An 18,439-nucleotide genomic window follows, 5' to 3' on the forward strand; every position below is an offset into this window, starting at 1 on the left:
GGTCTCACAGGGATGCGTGAAATGACCATAGCCTATATATATATATGAATGAAATTCATATTGACGGTATGGCACTATATCCCTGTTCTCGCCCATGCACCCATCTTGACTTTAATAGACAATTTTCGTTGCTTCGAGGAGGTCTGGTGGTCTCCGTATATAATAAATAAATATATATAAATATAAATATTAATGTAAATAGGTATATACATACCAATTTATTTATATATTTATTTATTTATTATTATACACAGAGACCACCAGACCTCCTCGAAGCACCAAAATATATATATATATATATATATATATATATATATATATATATATATATATATATAGTGGCATCACGCCCCTTAAACCTGTGGTGGTGGTGGACGGTGTATACCGCCGCCACCCACTAACCGGCGACAGATAGCATCACTTCTCTCCCCCTAATCAGCGAGATAGGGGACACCTGGCCGGAGGGAGGAAAAAGCCCAGGAGCCATTTTAAAAGGGGCACCAAAACGGGAGAAGGGGAACGAGTGGCACGGGAGAAGCGCTGGAGACACCAACCGAATAGAGGCTCACGGAGACCCTATGTAGAGTGCATGTGTTCCCCATGGTGAAGGATCCTTGTAATAAATGCCGTGTGTGGCTTAACCCCGACTTTGAAGTGTGATATGCAGACATGGGGGACTCGAGTCACATGACTTGACTCGAGTCACACTCGTGTCGCAAATTTGAGGACTTGAGACTTGCTTGACTAACACTGATAAAAGACTCGACTTGACTTGGACTCAGAAGGACTTTTTTAAGGTTAGATTAAGTTAGAAATGATGTATTTATATATATATATAATTTTATTTTGAAACATGATCGGGTGATTTCACAGTGCAATGAATGCACGCATCTCGGGTGATTGCACTCTGCACTGTCAAACTGCCGCTGCGTGAGCAGGTCATTGCCGGAGCAGCAGTCATGGAGGCGGCAAGACCAAAATAATTCAATTTGGGTTCAAGGATTACATTGTCGATGACGGTAAGAAAAAGAGGACAGTGGTATGCAAGGTCTGCAGCTCAAAAATCAGTGACACGATCACCACAACATCCAACTTCATCCGTCACTACAAAACCCACAAAAAAAGGTAAGCTACGTGACTGCGTCTTTTAGCTAGCTGTAACGGCTGTTAGTAAGCTAAGTTTGCTTACACTAACATAGCTTAAACTTAACTTGGCTAGAACGCTACCTAATGTATATGTCTTCTCAATAAAATGCGAAGTAAAAGTGTCTTTAGCTAACTTATTGGCTGGTCAAATGGTTCAGACGTTAACTAGAAAGGTAACGTTTGCTAACATGAATTCCAACACAGTAGTTTATTAAGCTAACATTACGTTGAAGATATGCATAAGATCAGTGGCGCAAAAAGTGGTTATGCACTATATGTGACGCATAGGGGCTAGAAGCAGTGGGGGGGAATTATTTGGAGAAGGTATTTTTCTGTATTTAACAGTGTTTGTGTAAATGATGCACGCTAACAGCCGCGACTCGCGGATTGTCATTGCAGATTAACATCACCTCAAGTTTTTGAGAGAGAGAGAGTGTGTGAGCGAGGGCTTGAGATAAACTATTGGTGAATAGAGAGTGTATTTCTATGTGTTTGATTGATTGTTGTGTAGCAATGATAATTCAAATCCTGTTTGCCACAATCTTTATAGTTTATTGTAAGGGAATTTGGTGTGATAGATTTGAGGCTCTATTTTATTTTCTGTCTTATTCACTTGAAAAAAAGTTGTATCAACAAGCTGGTTTTTGCCATTTAACCGTTTTCTAAGCTGTTTTTTAACGTTTTTCTTGGTAAATACCTACACACTTTCTATGGGCAAGATGTTCTGATGATCAAATTCATAGTCAAGTTTTTCCCGAAAGTTTCTGAAAGCCATGAAATGTAGGCCTTGTTAAAAGTCACTTAATAGCATACATATACACAATAACGTACATTGTAAAGAAAGAAAGGAGTGAATAATATTGATTTTGTTAATATTATAAATGTATCCTAAAGTCAATATTTTCTAGGAAAACTTAACTCTGATTTTAATTTGACTTGTCATAAGCCCTATAAAAGTTGCCTCTCAGATTGCATATTAACAGATTTAGTTTTCATGTATGAACATTTCAGTGCATTTTAAAACAGCCAATTCACAGAAATTTAACAGACTGATTGAGACCTAGCTATATGGTCTGCAGTTCCAAGATTACAATTAATCTTATTTGATTCTTGCATTCATAGAACTAAACTATATTTCTAATGATTTACTATGCAATGAAGATCATAATGTGGGCTAAATATATTCCTCTCTTTTCTTTTTACTGTCTACAGATATGAAGAGTACATCCATACCAAAGCAACTTTGGATCTTAAACAGCCTTCAATCTCCCAATTCATCGAATCGAGGAGTGTGCAACTATACAACTGCAACCATCCCCAGCAGAAAGCCATTACACACTCAATACTGTCAGACCTAATTATAAATTGCAACATGCCATTGTCCATCGTTGAACATCAAAGCTTTCATCAGTTTTTGTCAATAGTGGACAACAAGTACTCTCCAGTCAGTCGAAGAACAATTACTTCAAAGATTGACAGTCTGGTGGAAGAAAGACAAATCAAGCTAAAAAATCAACTAGCAATGGCAGATAATGTGTCAGTGACTGTAGACACATGGTCAGACCGCAGGATAAGAGGCTTTCTTGGAGTCACAGGACATTGGATCAACATCGAAGATGACAGTCTTCAGTTGAAATCTCAGTTGCTTGCATGCAACCGCTTCAGAGTTTCCCATACAGGGGAAAGAATTTGTGAAGAGTTTGAGCAAATATACGAAGAATATGAAATCAAAAAAAAGGTCGACCACATCATCTGTGACAATGCTGCAAACATGAAAAAGGCGTTCTCTACATGTTTTCCTGGACAGGAAGATGAAGATGATGACCTTGATGATTTCAACATTTGGAACGACCTGACTGTGGAAGAGCAGGAGAGGGTTGAAAATGTCATGAGTGCAAAGTCCCAGACAAGACTTCAATGTTTTGCACACACCCTTCAATTGACTATAGGTGATGGCCTAAAAGACACTAAAATAATCAGTGCAGCTCTCTCCAAAGCTTCAAGGTTGAGCTCTTTGCTCCACACAAGCACCACTTTCAAAGACAAATTTGAGATGGAGTTTGGACACAGTGGAATCCCTGCCTCTGTTACCACATGCTGGAATTCCACACTGAGGCAACTGAAATCAGTGCTTAACTGTGACCAACTGAAACTGTCTACAGTTCTTGAAGATGCAGGACACAAAGAGACAGCATTCGCAGCTAGAGAGTGGAGTCAGATAAGGGAACTGGTGGATGTTCTTATACCCTTTGGAGAAGGCACGGATCTCATACAAGGAGAAAAGATTGTCACTATAAGTGCTGTGGTACCCTGCATCCTTTCTCTAAATCACCACTTGGGAAATCAAAAAGAGAGAGTGCACTACTTGGGTCGCTTGATCCGTAGCCTGCAAGGATCACTCCAAAGAAGATTCAGAGGGATCTTTGTACATGTGAGGATGGCAGATGACCAGAGTGATGGAGCAACCTTGCCCTTCTCTGACCCTCTATACCTAAAAGCTGCTCTGCTGGATCCTTCATTCGGCACCATGTGGTTGGCCCATGATGTTTTGGCCTCTGAAAACGTCAAGGAGGATGTGTCTGTGATGATAAAAGGTATGTTATTTTTTCCGTAGTAATCCAATTTTAATGTAAGACCTAAGAAAAAATAGGCTGTAAAAGAAATGTTCAGTATGTTGATATATACACACTGAGCACTTCAGTTTTTGTTTACTTTGTCAGAAAGGTGATAATTCTACTTTATAGTTATTATTGAGGTTGTAGTGGGTGATAGTGGTGTACTGGAGAGTGTTATATTGAAAAGTGTTCCTAATATTTTCCCTCCCACATTTATGTTAATGAAGTGGACAAAATTTAAATTTTGATAGAAATATTTTGTGACTATTGTTTTTGCTTGTTTATCAGACTTGATTCTCAGAGATGCTGGCACGACCACGACCACGACCAGTCCAACCACCGATGAGCAGGACCAAATTACACTGTCAGAGCCAGAGCGTCAGACTGGGCTGTTCTCAGCATACCGCAAAAAAATTAAGATGGATTCAAGTTCCAGTCCCCAAATTCAGTTGAACCACTACTTGGACATTTGTGATGGACAGAGCAGCCTTCAGTTTTGGGCCATGAACAGGCTTGTTCAAGGTGGCGGTAAGAGTTATGGCAGTCCCTGCATCAAGTGCACCTGTTGAACGTGTGTTCAGCCATGGTGGGGTAATAATGCGACCCCATCGTTCACAACTCAGTGACAAAGTACTGTCAAATTTAATTTTTTGCAAATGCAATGCATTGTAAGTCGATGTATGTTGCGAGGCAGCAAGATCGCTACCAGCTTTCAGGCTTGTGTATTACTATTTCCCCTTCCTACAGTATGTGTATGTGATATTACTTTTGAAACATTCATTTTTTTCACGTCTGATGCCATGTGTTGCAAATAATATTCTACAACATGTAGGGAGATTGACTGATTGACTTGAACTGTTCTCGTATACAGCCACCTAGAGGTTCGATTTGATTCTGTTCATAGGTTGGAGGTAATGATCATAAAAAACATTCTCAAACTATTCACATAATGGTTTTTGAATGTTTTGAAATAGTTTGAGTTATTGTTAATATTAAGACATTGTTAATGTTGAAATAAAACTCAACTTATGAACCACTCTCTTTACAAAAATTAAATGTGGAAACTGGGTAAGATCATCAGATTTTTGTATGACTTGACTTGTGACTTGCTTGATTCTCACCACAGTGACTTGGGACTTGCTTGAGACTTGAAGGTTATGACTTGAGACTTGCTTGTGACTTGCACATGAGTGACTTACCCCCACCTCTGGTGATATGTACTTTGACCCCCGAGACATCGAGGAGCGGGTACCACAATATATATATATATATATATATATATAAATACACATACATATTTATAGATATTTATTTATTTCGTTATATATAGTTGTTTATTTATTTATTATATACAGAGACCTCCTCAAATAAACAAAAATGGTCTATTAAAGTCAAGATGGGTGCATGGGCGAGAACAGGGATATAGTGCCATACCGTCAATATGAATTTCATTCATATAGCAGGCCTCGACATTAACGGTTGCCCGCTTGCCCGGGGCGACTAAAAGTAATATTTGGGCAAGTTGAGATTGATTTCTGGTTGCCCGAACGGGCAAGTGGATTTTGGGTGGATGTTAATATAAAGGCTATTTATTCAAGCATTTTTAGAAACTGCAGAACAACCTTTTGTTCAGCAAAATCACACAAAATAGAAATATTTGCAATTGATCAGCGCACTGTCTTCTCTGCTCTCGGACAGCTAGTTAACAGACACGCATCGCTTCAGCGCGAATATAGCCCCAACTCCTGTCAATCACTCGCAGTGCAGTCTCTTGCAGTGTTTCGAAGGTGTTAGCTAAAGGTTAGCCAACACAGCTAGCATCTCAAGTGCAGCGCCTCCGCAAAAGGTTTAGGTAGAAGGAAAATGGAGTAGTGATGGAGGAGTGCGGTTTGGAAGTACTTTGGATTGAGGTAAATTACCAAGGAAAGTCATATGCAAGAACACGGTTTTGGGTTTCATAACTGTGCGCATGCACAGCAATAGTGATCTTTTTCACGAAATTGGACCCTCACAAACTATATATTATATGAAAGCTGAGCCTCCACTTATTCTAACAGTCCAAACCATATCATTCTGTGACTAAACCTCGCAAATAACAACTTAAGAAGAAACGTCCCCTTTTCTTTTAACAACCAAAAATGAAGTTTTACCTTTGTGATTTTTGTCCACAAAGTTGATTCTGATTGCATAAAACCACCATAAACAGATAATACAGTGTCTGGGCCAAATTTTGCAACCAAACATGGTGTTTACAATCGATGACTAAGAGAAGGTTTCTTAGGAAAAAGGTAAATTGCCTTCAATCAGAAAACGTGTTCTTCAGCGCAATCTAGTGGCCATTTGTGTATTTGCAAGTGTTTGGCTTGGTGCATTCGATTATATTTGCCCTGAACTTTAAATAGAGTTGTCAAGTGTCAAAATTGTAAGATATCTACCTTTATTTGTGTCTCATATTAAAACAGCGCTCCCAACTGATAACACCCAACTGATAATTATTTCAGGTGGAAATGTTATCTTCCACTTATGCTGTGTTCCATGGCTTTATTCACTTTAACCAAGTATTATCCCCATTGAATATTTCACTTGCACAACAATCTCTTTTGGCACAAAGAGGAAATTCTTGCCCTTGCAGTTGTGGAGATATACTCTATTTACTTTGGGTACGTTCTTTCCTGAACAAAACTTTTCCCCTGATATCGAAAATGGTATAGAATATCGATATTTTTTTCCAGGTATAGTATCGAAGTTAGAAAATCCAGTATCGTGACTGACAACACTACTAGAAACGCAATTGTGATTATTCAGTCAGAGCTACAAGAAACGTGAAAGTTAAAAAAGACATATCTTTGCTACTACCTCTGACATTTAGTTATGTACGTTTGCATAAAATCATGCAGGTCTACATATAACTGGGCGATAGCTTTAATAGGTTGCAACGGTGGACTGAAATCACTTCATGCCACGATGTGACCCCGCGATGAATAAGTAAACAAAGAGAAGTTTGTTATATTTTAAACACACCATGTGTGGAAGCCAACATTCAGCTTCAGTCTGAGCTAGGATGAGTTTTCTGAGCCACCCAAAACCAGGCCGGGTGCCTGGCAAAAAGAGGCCCGTTCGCATTCGGGCAAGTTGAACATGACCTGTACTTGCCCGATGGGCAAGTGCTTTTGAAACCTAAGTGTCAACCCCTGATATAGGCTATGATCATTTCACGGATCCCTGTGAGACCAGGTTGACTCGGTCGTTGAGACGGGGATCTGTGTGTGTGTGCCACAGAATATGAGTGTCATTAATTTGCATTGGAGCAAATTCCATTGACATATCACAGACAATTTAAGTGATTCTGTGAGGCCACCACAGATTTTGAGTTAAGTGCCTGTGATCGACTCGGTCATTGATACGGGGATCTGTGTGTGTGCCACGGAATATGAGTGTCATTAACTTGCATTGGAGCTAATTCTGTTGGCATATCATAGACAATTGAAGTGATTCCGTGAGGCCAGCACAGATTTTGAGTTAAGCACCCGTGGTCGACTTATTCATTGAAACGGGGATCTGTGTGTGTGCCACGGAATATGAGTGTCATCAACTTGCATTGGATCAAAATCCATGGTCATATCACGGAAGTTGGCGTGTTTCCGTGAGGATTCCAGGGATTTTGAGTTAAGCGTCCAAGGTTATTTCACGGATTCCTGTGAGACCAGGTTGCTCTGATGTTTAGAGGTAAAGGCAGTCCTCTTGACTTGTATGCCTCGTCAATTACCTCCACCACCCACTTGGAAATCCTCTGTCTGGACAGCGCTTGCCCCTTCCTCGGGCCCCCGTAGCAGCCTCAGACTGTCTAAACCCAGCAGTTTCCTGTATGTAACATCTCAAGGCTCTCACCGGGCAGAGTAGTTCTGCTGAACTAGCTTCCTCATCCTCATGATTATAGTGGGCCGAGGGCAGTCTCTTTGGAAAAAAAAATGGGTTAGGCCACAGTGCCACCCCTGTGCCGTCTGAGCTCCAGCGTATACACTGTTCACTTACTGACAACGCATGAAGCTCACTCACACGCTTGGCTGACGTAAGGGAACCTTGACAGCCCGTGGGGGGTTCCTCCGCTGGGCTCCTTTAAGAAATTGGGTCACCAAAGAATGAGACCCCACCATCTGGCTATCAACCTTAATGTGCCTGGATGAAATGGCAGCCCCATAGACCCTTAATGTGGAAGCAGATAGCTTCCTTTCCAGTAAGGACTGCAAAAAACGCAGTATCATTGGGACTGAGGAAAAACTCGGGTACCTCTCTCTGAGCCTCACACCACTTTGCAAATATCTTCCACCTGTTAGCATAGAGTGCCCTGGTGGAGGGAGCTCTTGAGTCTATGATGGTTTGAACTACCTTCGGGTCACATTCCATTATAAGTGGATCAGGCCCCTCAAGGGTGAAACCAGTGCCAGATGTGGCCCCCCAGCTGTGAGAGCAGGTTGCGCCTCTTCGGCAGGCAACATGGATCTCCATCCAGCAGCCTGTACATTACTAGAAACCAAGGTCTCCCTGGCCAGTTTGGGGCAACCAGCAGGAGTCTGTTGTTCCCCTTCTGAACTCTGTGTAGAGTTAACCCTACCAGTGGAAATGGCGGGAAGGCATAAAGGAGCTGACATGGCCATGGATGTGCCAAGGCATCCTGTCCCATCGGACTTGTCTCTGACAGAAAGAACCAGAGAGGGCACTGTGTTGTGGACTCTGAAGCAAACTTCTCCACCTCCGCTGTGCCATATTTGCTCCATATTCCCTCTACTACCTCTGAGTGGAGTCACCACTCCCCCGACGGAGGTTTCTGGCTTGAAAGAAAGTCTGCCACCATGTTCTGTGGCCCTGGAAGGTACATAGCCCTGAGGCTGGAAAAGTAAGGGAGAGCCCATACAAGAAGTTGCTGTGCAACCTGTAATGACTGAGCCGACCTTGTGCCCCCTTGGTGGTTCACATTGTAGACAGCTGACTTGTTGTCGCATCGTACCAGCACATGTCTGCCCCTCAAATATGGCAGGAATTTGCAGAGCACTAAATAAATAGCACGGATCTTGAGCACATTTATGTGCTGTGTCCTGTGCTGCGCACTCCAGAGCCCTCTCACCGCCCTGTGCTGCCACACTGCCCCCAGCCAGAGAGCGAAGCATCGGTCACCACCACCTCGCGGCGTGAGAGGATCGAACTCAGTGTGACACCTTTGGCAAAATATATGCCCTGCGTCTCCAGGGTTGCAACGCCAGGAAGCATTGACTGGACACCCTGACCTTCCTGGATCCATGCAACCTCAGATCTAAGTGGAGCCATTGGTCCAAACTTGGAACGGCCGCAAGTGGAGGAGGCCCAGTGGCACTATTGACATTACTGACGTCAACATTCCCAACAGCCTGAGACAAAGGCTGTACCTTACCATCCTGTCTTCCTGAAAATGCAGGAGGATCTGGAGTATGGCCTCTACCGACCGCGGAGACGGGGAGGCAAGCATTTATGCCAAGTCCAGGGTTATGCCAAGGAACAGTACCTGTTGGCTGGGTATTAGACAACTTTTGCCATAGTTGACTGTAAGACCCAACCTTTCCACATGGCCTAGGAGGGCTGTGGTGTCCTGCTCTGCCCGTTCCCGGGTTGGAGCGCAAATAAGCCAATCGTCCAGATAAGTGAGGATTTGCATTCCAGTGGCTTGCATTGATGCGAGCGCTGGCCGCATGCACCTTGTGAATATCCGTGGGGCTAGTGATAACCCAAATGGGAGGACCCTGTACTGGTAGGCCCACCCTTCGAATGCGAAGCGCAGGTATGGCCTGTGATGTGGTGCTATCGGGACGTGAAAATATGCATTCTTTAAATCTATTGATGTGAACCAGCTTTGCCGTGCGACGGCCTGGAGCACATCCGCTGTCTTTAGCATGTGGAAGGGCAATACTTTCAGAAAACTGTTCAGCCGTCGTAAGTCGAGTATAGGGTGAAACCCACTCTCCTTTTTTGGAACTAAAAAATACAATGAGTAAAACCCACCTTGCTGTGTCTGAGGATCTCCGATCTCGATGGCCTTCTTCTCCAGGAGGGTGAATACCACCTGGCTGAGGGTCTGTCGCCTTGTGGGATCGCTGACTGTAGTCAGTCTGATCCCCCTGAAAACTGGGGGCCGGCGTCGGAATTGGAGATTGTAGCCCTGGGAAAGTGTGGCCACCACCCAAGGGTCTGTAGTGCAACTTCCCCAGCAGATTCCCCAGCTGCTGGGCGAAGCGCCCGAAGCCCGGCCCTGAGCCGTCAGTACCTGCCCCCACGTCCTCTTGGGGGCCTGGGGAGGGGAAACCCCGACCCCTGACCCTTCTGTGCCCGGGGTGCTGGCCTTGTGGGAGCCCGACGGGGTTGATAGGGTCGCTCAGGAGCTGGTGAGGTCCTGGGATAACAACTAGGACGTGCTGGCGGCAGTGGATTATTGGTGCCATAACCATGTGGAGGCTGCTGTCTCGGTAGGGATGTAGCTCCCCGAAGGCTAGCAAACTGCTGCCATGTCTGGTTAGCCTGGATGCCACGATCCAAGGCCTGTTGTGCTCCTGGGCCAAACAGCTCTCCCGGAACTACGGGGAGAGTGCGGAGGGTTCTCCGGCATGGCTCTGATAATGGGGACTGGGCCAGCCATACCTGGCGGTGAGCCAGCATAAGCGACGACATCAGCCTACCAAGCTCTCTGGTCATGAAGGCAAATGCCTGCAAAGACGTGTAACTTCGGCTCTGCACTGAAGTATCTGCGCTGGATGATTGCATGGACTGAGACAGGGCCAGTATCAAATGGGACAAGGAGTTCCCGATACGGCCCATACGTGCCGCAGTGTCATAGCACTTCGTTAATAGGTCATCAGTGATGCAACACTGTGGCCTGGGACAGCGAGCATTCGGCATCAACACCTCCTCTGGTGCCACAATGAGGGAGGCAATGGTTGACTCTACGGCTGGCATTCGGTCAAGTCCATGCTTGCTGGCATTCTGCATTAAAGCCAAGGCCCTGCTGTCACTGGTGTGATGGGTGGGGAGCGTACCCGTACCACTGGTTCTCTTCCAGGCGGGGGAAGCTCACCTTCAACCTGAGGTCCTTCCTCCTCGGCTAGTCTCGCCACTTTCAGCCCATGTGGCATGAAACTGCAATTCATACACTGATTGTCGGACAGCCCCTCCCTCAAGTGGACCACACCGAGGCATGCGGGGCATTCATCAAGTCCATCTAGGGCTAGCAGTGGAGCCATGCAAGTGCGGCAACCATGTGGGCCTAACATGTTGGGGGATGAAAGCTATCCAAAATAGTCTGTTTCCAAAGTGGAGTAGTTACTACTGAGCACCCAACAGTAATAATTCAACAAAAGAGCAGCAAACTGCTCAACATAAGAAACTCAAATTAAAACAGGGTTTTAGTTTTTTACATGTATTTTCCTTATTTACCTACTAGCCTTAACCGTAATGGGGAGCTTCTGCTCTTAAATTCCAAACAAGGGATTACATGCTTTAACGGGCGAAAACACTCGTCAGGGAGCCTTTAATTAACTGAAACGAAAGTTGGCTCCAACCATGTGGTTGCAGGGCTACCAGCAAAGAGTCACCAAAAGAGTCGGCAAATATTGCTTTTATTCAAGCTTATTTCGTACTCTAAACCTGTATTTGCTACTGCGAGAAGATGCAAGGGACATTTTGGAGAGTGACGTGGGCTTATATAGACGGGCGGCCCGACATCATCCCCGGTCACGTGTGACTTTGTTGATATTAAATATTCAACCTGCGCATGTGCAAGGATAACAACCAGTGTTAAGCACTGCCTCTGGCGGTCAGTAAGAATGAAATATAACTTTTCTAACATTAAAGGGCCCCAATTTTACACATGTTCACCCAGTTGCATGATGGATAAATAGATCTACTTACCAGCCTACCCAGTGAACTATCCTAACAGAGGGGTATTCCATCAAAGTCGCTAACGAAAGTGGCGCTTAGTTGATTAAGCCCGGTTAGAGCTAACGCCAACTTCCACTTGAGGCTAAAGCCATTCCATCAACCCAGTTCAGCTGCGCCTTGCTCAGGTTAGTTCAAGTCAGGCTTACATTATCGTGGATTAAGCGCGCTCACGAGATATGTAACCAGCCCAACCCGTGGATCAAATGTCCGAAAAGGACCGAGCTTCTTGTGGAGGTCTATGAGGAGTACAAGCATATAACAACTCAAAAAGGGAACATCGTAACCATTAATAAAAACAGGGAGGCCGCCTTGCAATTTAATCGCAGAGTATTAAGCGTAACATATTTAAATTGAATATCGACTAAAGTTTGTCATCAGGGAGATAGTCTAGAGGTAAAGTGTCAGATCCCCACACATTTAGTAATTTAGGAAGGATTACTGGAGAAATTGAACAACTTTTCATGCCTTTTATTTTCCATTTGATAGAATACATATATTTTTGTAAAAATGTGTTGAGAAAATATCCTGGATAACAATAGATAGCAATTCATTTATTTATTTTATTTGGATCATTTAATCTTAGACCCTTAGTGAAAATATTGGTTGTTTGTACTTCATATATGTACATTTATGACAAAATCATGAGGACTAGGCTTGGCGGAACCTTCTAATGATACACTTGTTTCCGACAGATGGACATCTCTGAAACACCGATCAAGTAAGCCTGACAGTTAGCCTGGTACCGACCAGGTTAGTTTGGTCGGATAAGTTTTCATGGTTCCTTAGCGGAGATTCCCTTAAGTCACATTAATGGAACACAACTCTAGCTGAAAGTCGTAAGGCTAACGCAGCTTGCCCACTACATCCGTCCGTCAGTGGACGACAGAAGGCGTGTCTGACGGATGGGGGAGTTGTATTTGCCGACGGAGCCACGATCTGATTGGCTGACGGATCTGTCGCAGCCTGAAAAGTTACAATTTTCTCAACTTCTGAACACAAGAGATGGAGCTGATGGAACGGATGGACCCACAATGCATTTCGGGATCGCCCCATGCAAAGTCAATGAGATCCGTCAATGGACAGATGCAGTGGGCAAGGGGTGTAAGCTAAATAAGCCCGGTTTAGCCTTAAGCTTGGTTGATGGAATACCCCTCGAGTTGGTTGATCTATCCATCATAGATCTGGTGGTAAAAAGGGGGTGCCTCAAGAAGACATTCCGGATTATTTGAATGGAAGTTAATGGTGATGACCTACCCCATCCTAAGAGATAGTACCACATCAGGTGCTGCTTCTTGGCAAACACGGCCACCACGATCAACGTGTGCAGGTAGATTCCCTCACACAGCATCCAGAAGTAGTTACAGCCAAACAGGTACAGGTGTATTAATTGGGCCACCTTGCAACTTATCTGGGGACAGCAAGAGGAATGGCTATAGGTACATTGACAGGAAGTCATTAAGCAGACAGTTTTATCCAATGTGGCTTGCAAGTGAGGCTTGGAAAAATCTGAAAGCAAGTTCATTTGCAACTTCACCACAGACAGAGGATTGAAGAGCAGCTTGCATAGGAGCATGCATAGGAGTTTAATAAAAAGTGGTGTTTTTCCATTATTAGGAAGTATTTATTTATAATTCACGTGGATTTTGTTTTCTTGTTTTACGAGCTTGTAATTGGTACAAACTTGTTCATCAAATGTTGGGATCAAATGGTCACTGGAGTTGTTTAATGTAGTAGCTTGTATTTTTTGGGGGTATATTATCCAAGTACTCACTGGATTCCTCAGCACCAAATCCTGGTTGTTTGCTATATTCGTCAACCAGATGATGGTTATAACAGAATTCAGAACAAAGGAAAAGAACATGTTTTTGTGGAGGGTGATCCGTTGGCAACTCAAACTCCTAAAATGATGGAAGAAAACAATTTAAGTACGCCGCTCTGAAATGTATTCTAAAGTATAAGGACATTGTCTTTAAAATGAATGTGGCTTAACTATCTAACTAAACACTATTTTTTTTCCAGGTATAACTGCATATATATATATTTATATTTCTGTGTCAGAAAAGGTTATACATATATATAGAAAACTAGTGTATGAAACTTATTTTTCTGCGGACGTACTTGAAATAGAAGAATATTCCAAGCGAGATTATCAGGGAGATAATCGACAGCCCATGTCCAAAGTACGCCAAGTACATAAGATTCATTGCAGTCTGGAGGCAAATGTAGAAATGAGTATTGTGCATTTTTGTTAAAAACGTTGAGCGAGAGAAGATAACTCAGAAGCCATTATTGTAAATTGTTAGGGTCATTAACTATTTACTGATACATAATTAAATCAAAAAGGGTGTGCTCCCTGTAGGATGCCTTTATAGGACTTTAACATATTTAGCAACATCCGAGACCAAGACTTGTTAGTGGTTTTAATTTAGCCATAATGCTGCGTTCATCTCAAAAGACACATTTGTTGCCCGTTCGCGTTGTCGCTCAAGTTTTGTGGCGCGACAAATCATAATCCGTCGCTGTGCAAGTTTCATCAGGCGAATTTGTCGCACCACATCTTTTGCCTGCCAACGGTGCTTCATGCCAATTCAATTCCGCTCGCCTGTGCAGGGCGAAAGTGCCGTGATACAAATCAAATCTTGTCGCAGGTTTTTTTCTAGCGAAGAATTTGACCAATTTGCGTCTCTACGTTGACTTTTTATGGAGTCGTGTTGCCTCGTCGCGTTTGGTTAAGGTGCATTCAAGCTGTGTGCGCCTCCGGATGGCCATTGCGAGGGGAGCTCTCGTGGGAATTGGGCTTTGTGGGGTTTGTTGTACTTACCGGCATTGCTGTGGTTACCAGTCTTGTTTGTTCCAACGGTTTATTAGCGGTGGTATCTAATAAATCACTGTCTAATCAATGCTTCATTCACTGCCGCTTCCGTGGTCATTACAATATTATTAGACTGCGTCGGGTTCTCCGACATCTCTCCCTCTTCCAAAACAGGTAATGACATGGAATGTTGGTTATCTCGGCCATGGTTGAGAATGAATTGGCATGAAGCACCGTTGGAGGGCAAAAGATGTGGCGCGACAAATTCGCCTGATAGAACTTGCACAGTGACGGATTATGATTTGTGGTGCGACAAAACTTGGGCGACAACGCGAACGGGCTGTCTTTTGGAGTGAACGCAGCATTAGAGAGACGTTTTCATCCAAAGCAACTAAAGTTTATTCAGATATACATGTAATTGCGGAGCAAGTAGGAAATAGGGCCATCTTTCTAGAGGATGGCAACAGGTAGGGTGCAGCTATGTGCGAATGAACCCAGTTCATTTTGGCAGGGAATCGGACACTAAATCCACTGCCCAAAAGACCTACTTTCTGTCGATGTTTGTCATGTTCATTGCAGCGGGTGTAGTTCGACCATGTCCTGTTGCTGTTGGGATTGATGAACCAACTGCCATTGTCAGAGCAGATCTTCACAGCCATTTCTGCATGTCAAAGGGAAAATGCATTCATGATACTCATCTCGTGCTTACTGGAACCACTTGGTCACCAAAAGCTTATTTGGCTTTGACTTATTAGTGTTGTTGCAAAGCAAACCACACTAATATTATCATGTTTCTTATCATTAGCAAAGTAAATCATGTCACAGGGTCAATTTCAAATTACCATTGCAGCTTCTCAGAGAGCTATTTTTTATAATGGAAGAAAATGGGGAAAAAAAGCTGACTTCAATCATTCTGAAGGTGAACAACTCAAAGCTATCAAGGTTGATACACATATAGAAACCACACGTAACTTGGCCTCCAAAAAGTAAAGTACCTCTTTGGTGGCAGGAGGCACTATAAAGCCCCTTTTTCATCGACAGTACCAGCTCAACTCGCCTCGACCCGGCCCACCTTTTTTTGCATTTCGATTGCCAAAATTAGGTACCTGGTCCCTGGTACATGTTGAAGAGGTAAGTTTTAGATGGAAACATGATGTGCCTGGAAACAACAAAGTCGTGCCACGACTCAGCTCGTACTGTCGGTGGAAAAGGGGCATAACTCGCAATCAAATAAAAACGATCAGACCCATTATTCGATCAATCACAAGTCCGCTTCAAAGTGGCACCAGGGACCTGAAACTTGGCGTGCTGACCCATTAGCCATGCTATCATTAGCATGGCAGCTTACTCACAGAATATTGCAGGCTCTTTTTCTTCAGAAAATCGAGTCGACATGCTAGCTATTTCTCTTATTCTTCCATCTCATTTTGAGTGATAACCTGCAACCTTACAGTGTTGCAGTTATTTAAATATATATATATATATATGTGAAAAAGAATTTCACATATATCACAGTGACTTTCCCATTCAGCTGGTGTAGCATGCCTACAATGCGCTCATGGTTAATCCAATAGCCACAGCATCTCACCTGAAGTATCAAAGTCCTTGTGAGAGTTGGGGCAGTTCTGCTCTGAGGTGATGCCTGCTTTTGTTTCCTCCCAACAGAGCCACCCATCCCAGGTGCGGTTACACATGGACTCAGAACCTGGGGGGCAACAATACCAGAGAAGTGACGAACCCAAATGGTAAATACAATCATTGTCTTGGAATCAACTCATTCATCTCTCAAGGTAATGGATGGCAAAAAAGCACAATACATGTTTGTGAAGGAGATTGCATTAAGTTTCTTCCTTGGAGTAACTTGTGAGAAACATAAGTTATACACATATGAATTAAGGTTAACAATGTGTTAACCTTAATTCATATGTGTTGTGGCAACCCGTTTCCCCGATTGTCAGATACCCGGTACGAATTACACAGAAAGCAGGGGTTAAAGCCGCATTCAGCGTTTATTTCCGCAGCATAAATAGTCTGTATCCTCGTGCTAGGGTCTCCGTGAGCCTCTAGCTCGCCGGCGTGGTGCGGAATCCCTCCGTGTCGCTTCGTCGTGGTGCGGACTCTCTCCGTGGCACTGCCTCGTGGTGCGGACTCTCTCCGTGGCACTTCCTCGTGGTGCGGACCCTCTCCGAGGCACTTCCTCGTGGTGCGGACCCTCTCCGAGGCACTTCCTCGTGGTGCGGACCCTCTCCGAGGCACCCCCTAGTTCGCCCGGTCTGGTGCCTTTTAAACCCGGCTTCTGGTCCTTTCCCTTCCTCCGGCCAGGTGTCCCTGATTGATTGCGCTGATTGGGGGGAGAGACGTGGTGCTCTCTGTCGCCGGCTGGGGGTTGGCGACGGTAAACCAAGTCTACTGAGTGTCCTCGGACCCGCCCGGTCCGAGGTCCGGCGGCGGGATGCCACAGTGTATAACTTATGTCTCTCACAAATGCAAGCACACTTCCACCAAAAAAAGTAATTTTGCGGAAGCATTATGTTATGCTATTATATATCATGCTATAGTATATCATGGTATGCTATGTCATGTGCTATTATATGTTGTGCTTTGCCATGTTGTTCTATATCTCATGCCGTGCTATGCTAACTTTTTACCTTTGACTTTGGTGTTGTTGTCCTTCATAATTGTTTGATAGCACTCAAACTGTGCAGTGGTCATCATGTTGTCGCTGCTCCCCATTTTAGCCTTCTCTTTGGTGAGTTGTGGCTGCTGGGTCTCATTCACCTCCAGACTCGCCTTCACAAAAACCTGCAGCCATGGCAGACCAATGACGTCAACCTTGGATTAACATTGACCCACTTACTTTTACCATTAAGCAGACCTTGAAGAGGGCAGTGCTGCTAACCCTGACCCCTTATTTTCTCCTAGAGTTAGTCAGTAATATTAATTAAAAATAATGGTGAATCTTGATTATATTTCAATAAGAAAAGTCTCTCATAATCAATAACCATTTCACTGCACAACACACCCTCAATATCCGTTCCATTATGTAAGATTAACTGGAATCTAAGATTTGTCTGGATTCTTTGACTATAAATTATTTGGGAAAAACTTTAACCCAGTTCTATTCCCCCTGTAACCCCACAGAAAAAACAGGATGGAAAGAGTATCCTAATTTAGCCCACAGGGAGAGGCCTTCACACACTGATTTAGATACAATCTAAATAGAAAATATGACCCTTGCTCAATGAGAGAGAAAACAACACTGGCCAGATGTGTCCACTCCAGGTTGGTTATTAATATCACTGCATGTTTTGATTAACATTATACAGTTTCACATTGCAAATTAAGCTCACCTCACTCGGCGTGCAGAGGAAAAGGGCCATGATCCACCACCATCCAATCACATTCATCTTACAATGGGTAATGACCGAGTTGGCCAATTAGGTTAGAAATCTATAAAGATATAGAAAAAGGAATGACCGTCAACAACATAATATTCAAATAATAATTTAAAGACTCAGGGATCCTCTTTCATACAATGTTATTCCAGTATCCAAATTATGATGATGATGATGATGATGATGATGGCTTCTTCCAGGAATCATAGAGACAAATCCTAAAGTAATTGCTAGTGTTCTGTACTGATAAAAACTTTTTGAGGGGCACAAAGGCCACATGCTAGGGCATTAAGGCCATAAGTGGAATAAAACGTGATATTAAACCAATATTAAACCAGATAGATTTTCACTTAAACAGACATTTCTAAAGGCATTTTAGGCCGCGTTTACATGAGGACGTTTGCGGGTAAAAACTACAACATATTTTATCGGAAGTGCCTTTCGTTTAGACGGTGACGGCGTTTTTGGGGCTTGACGCAAAAATCTGAAACCACCCTCCAGAGTGGAAAACT

At 43.6% G+C, this 18,439-nt stretch overlaps 1 protein-coding gene across 1 annotated transcript in view; it reads right to left on the reverse strand.

Annotated features, from left to right (window-relative positions):
* Positions 1-18,439, reverse strand: part of LOC307072982 (calcitonin gene-related peptide type 1 receptor-like) — a 28,205-nt gene that overhangs the window by 5,262 nt on the left and 4,504 nt on the right. Inside the window, exons 2-8 of the mRNA XM_079732603.1 lie at positions 17,883-17,982; positions 17,181-17,334; positions 16,121-16,237; positions 15,081-15,193; positions 13,839-13,930; positions 13,492-13,618; positions 12,975-13,128 (exon numbers count right to left, since the gene is read on the reverse strand). Coding sequence (XP_079588729.1) covers positions 12,975-13,128; positions 13,492-13,618; positions 13,839-13,930; positions 15,081-15,193; positions 16,121-16,237; positions 17,181-17,334; positions 17,883-17,939 — 814 coding nt within the window. The 5' untranslated portion in view covers positions 17,940-17,982. The remainder of the gene's footprint in view (positions 1-12,974; positions 13,129-13,491; positions 13,619-13,838; positions 13,931-15,080; positions 15,194-16,120; positions 16,238-17,180; positions 17,335-17,882; positions 17,983-18,439) is intronic.

Source organism: Pollachius pollachius (assembly GCF_949987615.1).
Source record: "Pollachius pollachius genome assembly, chromosome: 3".
NCBI lineage: Eukaryota > Metazoa > Chordata > Actinopteri > Gadiformes > Gadidae > Pollachius > Pollachius pollachius.